The sequence below is a fragment of the Pteronotus mesoamericanus genome, unplaced genomic scaffold (assembly GCF_021234165.1).
Source record: "Pteronotus mesoamericanus isolate MK-2021 breed Mesoamerican mustached bat unplaced genomic scaffold, CSHL_Meso_final contig_46, whole genome shotgun sequence".
NCBI lineage: Eukaryota > Metazoa > Chordata > Mammalia > Chiroptera > Mormoopidae > Pteronotus > Pteronotus mesoamericanus.
In genome coordinates, this window is record NW_026555170.1 from 1475164 (window position 1) to 1484229 (window position 9066).

The window sequence follows — 9066 nt, forward strand, 5'->3', positions numbered from 1 at the left end:
AAGGAGCTGCAGCATAGAAAGAATATCCAAAAGGGGCTGGAGTCCTGGCTCTGCCTCTGAACTTTGCTCATTTCCATTTTCTTAGTAGTTAAACAAGGGGCTGGAGACTAAATGAGAAAGATGATTATGAGTTCTCCAGTAACATGATTATTACTGAGTCCAGTAGCAAGGCTTAGCAGGCCTGGGACATGGGTTGACAGGAGCAGGAGACAGGAACACTGATGCTGTGGGAATCTGGGGGTAAATGTCCTCTTCTTTGGAAGAGGCTGGCCTCATTGCTCTCCCTTTATCCTTTTATTTATTTTCCAGAGAGAGGGAAAGGGAAGAAGAAAAACGGGAGAGAAACATTGATGTGTAAGAGAAATCAGTTGCCTCTCACACACCCCCAACCAGGGGCCTGACCAGGCCCGTGCCCTGATGAGGGGTTGAACTGGCAGCCCTTGGGATCCCAGGCCGGAGCTCAATCCACTGAACCACACTAGCCAGGGCTCCCTTCATACTTTGAGTTGAGAGTGCTGTACCTGTCTCCTAGGCTCTTGACTGAGGGCTTTTTACCTCCTTAAATGAAGTCTTACCTCCTTTGGGAATGCAGCCTTTTGGTGTTCTAAACCACTGGCCTCTTCCTCCTCTTTCATATTGTTAGTATTAGATGGACTTGAAGCTCTTTGAAGGATGGCCTATGCCCTAAATACTCAGAATGGTCCTGATATATAAAACAGGCACTGTTTGCTAAAAGAATGAACAAATACTAACTTTTTGAACATCTGTCATGTGTCAGGCTTTGGGGTTTCAAAGTTGAGTAAGACAGCCTGGCCAATGTGACTGAGTTGGTTGGGCTTAGTCTGACAAATCTAAAGGTCATTGGTTTGATTGCTGGCCAGGGCACATGGCTGAGTTGCAGGTTTGGTCTCCCAGTTGGAAGGCAGCCAATGGATGTTTTTTCCTCACTTCGATGTTTCTCTTTCCCCTCCCTCCTTTCCCATCTCTCTCTTTAAAAAAAACAACAACAAAAATAGTTAATGCCCTGGCTGGTGTGGCTCAGCGGACTGAGTGATGGCTTGCAAACCAAAGGGTCACCAGTTCAATTCCCAGTCAGGGCACATGCCTGGGTTGCAGGCCAGGTCCCCAGAAGGGGGTGCATGAAATGCAACCACACAGTGTTTTTTCTTCTCCCTCTCTCCCTCCCTTCTGCTCTCTAAAAATAAATAAATAAATAAAATCTTTAAAAAAAGAAAAAGAAATTGAGACTAATAAAGTGGGAGAGAGTCTGAGACAGGGAAAAAAAAAAAAAAAAAAAAGTTGACAAAGTTCCTGGACTCAAGGAGTAATTTAAGAGGCACTTGCATTATCTTGTTTAATCCTCATAGCAACCCTTGAAGGAAGCTGGAGGTTAAGAGATTTGCCCTAAGTGGTAAAGCCAGGCCATGGCTGATCTGACCTAGAGGTGGAAGCCCTAGTCTCCTATGTCCACAGAGTGTCTAGAGACACCCCTCACTTCCAAAGGTAGTGCCCAAAGCTTTGAAGGAGTTGGAAAGGTGGCCACAGTGTGCATCAATGAAGAGCTCCACTCCTGGGTCTAACCATTTCCCAGCTCTGTCACTCATTAGCCTTGTAACTTTGGGCAAGTTACTGAGTCTCTCAGAGCATTGGTTTTCTCATCTGTAAAAGAATACTACTACAGTGGGCATCCGTTGTTTTTACCTGTACCACATCCAGTCCTATTTCTGCTGATAGCGTTCAGGTGTTGCTTTCCCTCTCCCCAGTTGTCAGTAGTAGGGGAGAGAGGAGTGGCGTGTTACTCTAGCTAGCCAGTCACTTGCTCTCTGCAAATGAATCTTCAGTGGAGTGACCCAAAACCTGAATCTCACTGGAGTTCATTCATCCAGGTGAAGCCCTGAAAAAATACTACTTTTTCCTATTCCCCCTGGCTTGTGACCTTTTTTGACTAGTTCTTCTCTTAACCTTGTTAGCTCCCCACCACAATCTGTCCTACCACATTCCTCGATTTCCCTTCTTTATTAGAGTCAGTCAGTTTTTATTGCTTGCAACAACAAAAAACTTTCATTGATCCAAACACCTACCTTGCAGTGTTGTAAGGATTAAGTGATTAAATGAAATTTGTAAAGTGCTTAGCCCAGTCCAAGAAGCATAGCAATCAGTAATGGGTGGTAGTTGTCTGTAAGTTAACACGGGATGGGGGGGTCAGGGGCCAGGGCACAGGGATGGGGAGGGAGATTTTTGTTAGTTTTGGGTCCACTGAGAAACCTTCCCCCCAAGAGGTAGTTGGAAGGACAACAGAAGGGAAGGAAGTCCAGGCTCTGGTATGCTCATTTATTCAAAATGTCTTTATTGAAACAGAATGATAGAGCAAGAAAGAATGAGGTCTGGGAGGATGTCTTTGGGCACAGGATGAAGCCCAGACCTAGAGCTTACAATGTGGAGCTCTCTCCCTGTCCCCCTGATTCTTGTAAGGAAGTGAACACAAAGCAGCAGAGAAGAGACGGGGTACGGACAGCCCTCTGGGCTCTCCTCGATGGCTGGCGTGAGGTGCCTCTGAGCCTTCTGCGCAGCTTGCCTCCTCACTCAGTCCTCCCAATCTCCTTGCCAGGGCCTTATGTCACCTTTCTGTATGGGCCAGCCTCCTGCCAGGGTGCTCAGAGGCCACTTCAGAGGGCAGGGGTGGGGGTGGCAAGCAGCGGGACATGGTCACAGCGGTTAGGGGGTGGCTGCCGCAGCAGAGAAGGCCGGCGGCACAGCTCCCCGTCCCGGAGCACCTCAGGCAGGAGCTTGCGCTTGGTTTCCGGCAGAAGCATGATGCTGAGGATGCAGAGGAGGGCACAGGCCGCCAGCACTACATGCTGCAGGAAGGCTCCATGGCCCATGTGGAGGCGCTGGGCTGGGCCACTCAGTCCTCCAAGTGCCCCCAGTGCCATGATTAGGCCCAGACCTCGGCCCCTGGGAGAGATGGAGTTGGTATTCAGCCTCTAGCTGTGGGCCTTACCCGAACCCTTCTCCAGCAACAGGCCCTCCTTCGTCCCTCAGGCCCTGTCCTTGGCAGGAGACTGGGAGGCCTGGTCCTGCCTCTGGCAGCACCCCTGCTCTCACCGGACAGTGGTAGGGATGACTTCAGCGGCAAGGAGGGTACTGAGAAGGCCAGCAGCTTGGGAAGAGAAGAGGCCGAGGACAGAGAAGGTGGTGATGGCGGCCTCATTCAGATCTAGAGGACCAAGAGCGAGGTGTGAATGGAGGCAGATCATGCTTGACTTAGCCCCTTGGCTTCACCTCCTTACTTTCTGACCCTATGGCTCTAGCTAGGAGGGCTCTGAGCATTCACTAATTGGTTGGGAGAACAGACAGGGTGCGTGGCCAGGGAAGAAGGACTGTGGAGATCTGGGCAGGGACTGGTCTGGTCTTAGGAGGCTTGTGCCAGAAGCAGTGCCTGAACCTGTGTGAGGCACCTCTGCCAGGGTTCCTTTGCTGAGCCCGCACTGGGGAAGGGAGGATGCTCACAATCCCACAGGCCCAGCAGGACCAGGGACGCGATGCCAGTGAGGGTCATCGAGAGAAGCAGGATGCCCCGGCGGCCAAATCGGTCCACGGTGACCCCCAGGAAGACGCAGGCCAGGGCCGCTGTGCCGCTGGCCAGCAGGGAACACAGGTAGAATTCCGATGGGCTCCCTCCTCCTCCCACAGGCTGGTAACAGTGGCGAATGGCGTGGGCAATAAAGCTGTGAGAAGGGGTGGAAGAGCAAAGAAGGGTGCCTGCATCCTCACCCGCAGCCTTCCACAGCCCTGGCGGCCCTCTGCGGGGGTCCTCAGGCCTTCCCCACCCAGCCAGCCCCTATCCCAACTACTGGCCTGCCCTTGGCTCAGACACCCAGGCTCACTTGGTGAAGCCCAGGATAAGCAGGTTTTTCCAGATGTTGCGGTAGTTGAGGAGGGATGCGAGGGAAAAGGAGGATGTTGCAGGGAGAGGGCAGGTGTTCTCCAGGTCTTTGCGAAAAAGAGAGAGGGAGGAGCTGTCCGTTAGAAGGAGCAGCAGAGAGCCCAGGGTCCTCCCACATGAGTGGTGGGGACCCTGGGAGAAGGTGGCATAGCTATAACCACGCAGAGGGCACCATCGTGTCTGTACGTGAGAGATCATCTGTAAGGACCCGTTTCTTACCCTGCAGGGCCTCCTGGGCCTCCTCTCCCAGCATCTGCCCATGGGGACGGTTCCGCTCAGCCAGGATTCTCAGCACTGACTGGGCCTCCTCAATCTGTCGCTTCACTATCAGCCACCGTGCGGACTCCAGAAACAGACCAGGCCAGCTGGGGGCAGGGTTGCGGGGTACATGGTGAAGCCTCCCATCTCCTGACACAAGGATGGGAAACTGCCCCCTCTGGAGTGTCTGGGGCTGGGGCAGGCCTCGATGAGGGGCAGTGGAGAAGAGGGGTGTCCTTGGGCTAGAGCTAAGCTGGAGGGAGAGATGAAAATGGCCAGATAGCAGGTGAAGGGTGATACTGACCCATAAAACAGGAAGAGGATGCAGGGAGCGGTGATCATTCGCTGCAGAAATCGCCAGTCCTTAGAGACAAGGGCCAGGCCCAGGAACAGGAAGTGCCCCCCCACCCCCACCAACTCCCCTGCCAGGGCCACCCGAAGCCTCTGGGTTGGGTCGCACAGCTCCAGGCCTAGAGATACAGCAGGGACAGGGAGGAGAGGTCAGGGAGGAAGGAGGTGTGGGAGAGAAGAGGGGAGAGGGAGGGAGGAGGACGAGAGCGAGGTCAGACCCTGAGTGGAGGCTGCAGCTGTCACCTCCCACAGACTAACCTCTGAATGGCAAAGAGTGGAGAGATTGTTCAGTCCTCTCTCCTCTCCTGCTCAAGGCCGGGAGGGCTGGAGGGTTAGAGTCCCTGGTGGGTGTTCAACATCTCCACTTACAGGCCCTTTCACATCAGACCTTATTTATTTGACCTTCATAGCAACCCTTGTTCAAGGTCACACAGCTAATCAGGTTTCACTTTTTAAAATAAGACTCTATTCCTTGACAGCAGTAAGTCTAAGGCAAGGAAGTCCTTAAAGATAGTGGAGGGAGAGGGGTGTGGAAAGAGCAAGACCCTTGGATCCTTCAAACGCCTGGGCAGAAAGACAACTGAGATTCTGGACAGCTGAAATTTGGGGCTGAAGAAGGGACTGAGAGGACTCTAGGGGGCAATGGGAATGGCCTGGGATGCAGACAGGCAGGAGTGAGCCCCAAGGGAAGGATTTCTTGGAGGGTGCCACTCACGCATCAGGTAGACACCAAGGTCAACACCAGCAAGCAGAAAGCCCAGGAGGAATCGAAGAGCCATGACACCTGTGGAGGAGCCTGCAGCAGCCCCTCCCACTCCGCAGGGTCCCACCAGCCCCAAGGTCAGCAACACAATCCCACGACGGCCAAACCTGAAAAGTGTGGAAGGCCTCTGGTCACCCAGACTCCCTGGGGGAGGCATTGCTGGGTGGGGCCCAGTTGCCCAATTCACAGCTGGCGTGTGAGGATGAGACCTTGGGAACAAGAGTTGGACTGAAGCTAGAGAAGATGGAAGGGCTTAGGTCCATGGGTTAAGTGATATCTGGCAACTAGGCACTGGGATGTGGCTGTGGTTCTGTGGGGATGGGACCAAACTCTTGTGGATGGGGCTATTGGTCAGCGCTGATGGCATTTCCCCATGGGAGTAAGACCGACTATCAGAGGGGATGGAATATTGCTTAGGGGACTTGGAATCATTGATCCTTTATGATAAAGGTCAGTTGGGATGGAGTTTATCTCGCTCAGACTGGTCAGAGAAGATGAGGTCATTGATATATGGGGTTGGAGCTACTGATCTCAGTGAACTGAGTAATTGATTTTGGGGAACGAGGCCATTGTCCCATGGGATTGGGGCATGGGCCTACTAGTCCACAAGGATGGTCAATGGGGATGGTGACACTCACTAGAAGATGGAGCCGCTGATCCGTGAGAATTAATCCTTGGGATAGGACTAGGGATCAGTGAGGTTAATCCCTAATCTTGAAGATTGTACAATTTATCTCTGGGGATAGAGCCGATGACTCGTGGGGTGGGGATCATATGGGTGGGGCTATTGGTATTGGTCAGTGGGGGTGAACCTATTAATCCGTGGGGATAATCAGTAAGGGTGGGGTCACAGGGTAAATTAGACTGTTGGTCAGTGATGATGAACAGGGCTTCTGATCATTGGAGGCCAGGCTTTGATCTTTGGGGATAAACCCAGTGATCTATGGGGATGAAGTTTGGGATCACTGGTCATTGGGAAGGGGGCCTGATTCCTGAGAGAAAGCTACTGACAGTAGATTGGGGCCTTATTTCCATATAAGATTATTGGTTAATGAGGCTAGGGCTACTGGATTTAGAAGACTGAATTATGGTCTTAGGGGATGAGGCTATGATTCCATTGGAATGATGCTACTGGTCTGTGAGAACAAGGCCACTAATGCATGAAGATGGGCTATTGACCTATGGGTTTAAGATAATTTGCCAAAAGGATATGTGACTACTGGGCAGTGAGGATAGATATTGATTTTAAGGAACTGGATTATTGAATGTTGGGTTGCCTTTGATCCATGGGAGTTGAGTTATTACTCCATTTGAATAGGACTGTAGATCAGTGGAGATGAGTCTAATCCTTGGGGACAGTCAATGGAGGGGGAGCACTTCATCAGTGGTGATGATGTCCAGATTCAGAGGAGGTGGAAGTTTTGATCCCCGGGGAGAGCTATTGGTTGGCAGGGATGAGCTGATCTTGAGATGAGGCCACTGATTCATAGAAATGGGGTTTTTAGTCTGAGAGGACCTCAGAACACCGAAGAACCATGAGGGTAGGACTTTTTAATTTCCGGGGCAGTGGTGCGGTTGTGGTCATTGATCCATGGGGGCTGGACTATTGACCCATGAGGGTGGAATCATGTTCGTAAAGATGGACTATTGGTTAACGGGAATAGGGCTGTTGATAGTCAGGAACTACCATAATGATCTTTAGAAGTGAGGCTATTGAGATGGAGCTAATAGTCCACATGGATGGGACTGTTAATGGGGATGAGCCTGTTAATTTGTGAAGATGGTGAGGGAGGTGGTTAGTGGTGATAGGCACAATAGAGGAGGAGCTAGGACTTTGGATGTGTAGAGATAGGGTTTTTGGTCATTGGGGATGGGGTTATTGTCTTTGGAGATGATGTTATTGATCAATAGATATGGGGAATGGGGGTGAAGTCATTTCCCTGTGCAGAAGAGGTGTGGAAGGAGTATTTCTTGATGGAACTGCAGTAGAGACAGGGGTGGGGCTGCGTATCACTGAAAAGAAGAAATCCAGAGAAGGCTGCGGAGTCCAACGCTCCTCTTTGGCCTCTTGCCAACACCAGCTGCCTGGGCTAGCCTTCCTAGCACCCCCTTATCTCTGCTTGCCCTGTCCCTGTTAGCCCTCACCTGTCCGCAGGGTAGCCCAGGAACAAGTAGCCGGAGGCAAAGCCCAGGGTGAAGAGAATCTGCTCCAGGATCACCTGCCAGCCCAGGTCACACACCAGATCCCACTGGAAATGCGAGAGGGATGGAGTGGGCGTGAGGCTCTGCGAGGGTGGCTCTCAGCCCGCCCCCAGACCCGCGGCCCACCCAGGAGCCTCACCTGGCCGATGGCGTTGGTGGTGAGCACCGGCAGGCCGTTATAGTCCCAGTCCTTGAGACAGTGGTTGAAGTCCGGCGGGGCAAAGCCGCTGCACGAGGGGTCAGTACTGGTGGCGACGCGGCTGGCGGCGCTGGCGGCAAGCGCCGCACTGGCGACGCCGACACCGCTGGCATTGGGGGTCTGCTCCCAGCCAGAGGCGTTGGGGGCAAAGTCTCCGTAGTGGCAATGCAGTGGGGGCGCCAGTGTGAAGATGGGGTCCGAGGCCAGGCCCAGAGCCACGAAAAGCACGGGCAGGCAGCAGAGGCCGAGCTGGAGCTGCTGGCCCCCGCCCAGCGCCCCTACCTGGGCGAGCAGCGCCTCGAAGCTGAGGGGGCCGGGGGGCACGGCCAGCGACAGGCTGCTGCCCACCCTGTCTCCGCCCGCGTCGCCCTCCCCATCTCGCTCGCGCTCGCGCTCCCGCTCACCCTGCAGCTGCTCTGTGGGCACCGCATCTCCCAGGGTCCCGACCTGCTGAGGGTGGGGGGGCGGCAAGGGGAGAGGCAGAAGAAGGGTGAATCGCATAAAACCGCAAAGCAAAGGAGGAGGGCGGGCGCTCGCGCAGAAGCAAGGCAGTTAGGGGCTGGGGATGAGCGAAGGAAAACGCCAGGCGCTTGGCGCGGGTGCGGGGAGGTGATGGCGTAGTCCTCAGGGCGCAGACACTTACTCCGTTGGGGCTGGGGGTGATCTCTACAGTGCTGTCGATTTTGCTGCCGCCCCCGCCATTGGGCTCGGGGGTCCCGGTGGCCACCCGGGGAGCCAGCTTGCCGACTGCAGAGGCTCTGCCGGCCCTCACCGAAAGGATGCGCTGTCCTCCTCTGGCCTAATGGTGCGTCGGGTGCCCAGACACAGGCGCCGGAGAGACCCCGCTCTGCAGCTCCGGAGCCGCGGGCGCCTCCTTCGTCTCTGCGATCTCTGCGCCGATTTCCCCTCCCCTTCCTCCAGACTCTCCTCCCCTTCACGTCAGCCGAACCATGGGTCCAGACTCTTCGTCAGAGAGAGGAAGGGGGGCCAGGGCTCAGGAGAGGGAGGGGATGGGACTCTGTCTCTGTTCCCTGGGTCTGCGGGCCATTGCAGTAAAAAGGAAAAAAGCTGAAGAAGAGTAGGTAACCCAGGCAGATGCCAGAGATTCCTTCTTTGCTTCCGATTCTTACCATCCATCCGCTCATTCATTCATTCATCAGTAAAATTTATGAAGCTTCTACTCTGTGGTTGGCCTTGTGCTAGGCTTGGGGGATAACAGAATGGACAAGACACTTTGGAGGAACTTAGTGGGCGGGGGGGGGGGCAGATAAGTGTACTGGCAATGACAGCACAGGGCGCCCATGTGGGGTGGTTGCACTCCTGTACAACACTACTTCTCCACACTTC

General features: G+C 53.9%; 1 protein-coding gene across 1 annotated transcript; it reads right to left on the reverse strand.

Moving 5' to 3' along the window:
- Positions 1-2332: 2332 nt before the first annotated feature.
- Positions 2333-8514, reverse strand: SLC22A17 (solute carrier family 22 member 17). The gene is made up of 8 exons (XM_054577741.1): positions 8363-8514; positions 7660-8169; positions 7464-7567; positions 5271-5425; positions 4509-4674; positions 4166-4311; positions 3106-3217; positions 2333-2955 (listed from the first exon to the last, which is right to left on the reverse strand). The coding sequence occupies exons 4-8, from the start codon at positions 5332-5334 to the stop codon at positions 2667-2669; spliced, it is 777 nt and encodes a 258-aa protein (XP_054433716.1). The 5' UTR covers positions 5335-5425; positions 7464-7567; positions 7660-8169; positions 8363-8514; the 3' UTR covers positions 2333-2666.
- Positions 8515-9066: the final 552 nt, after the last annotated feature.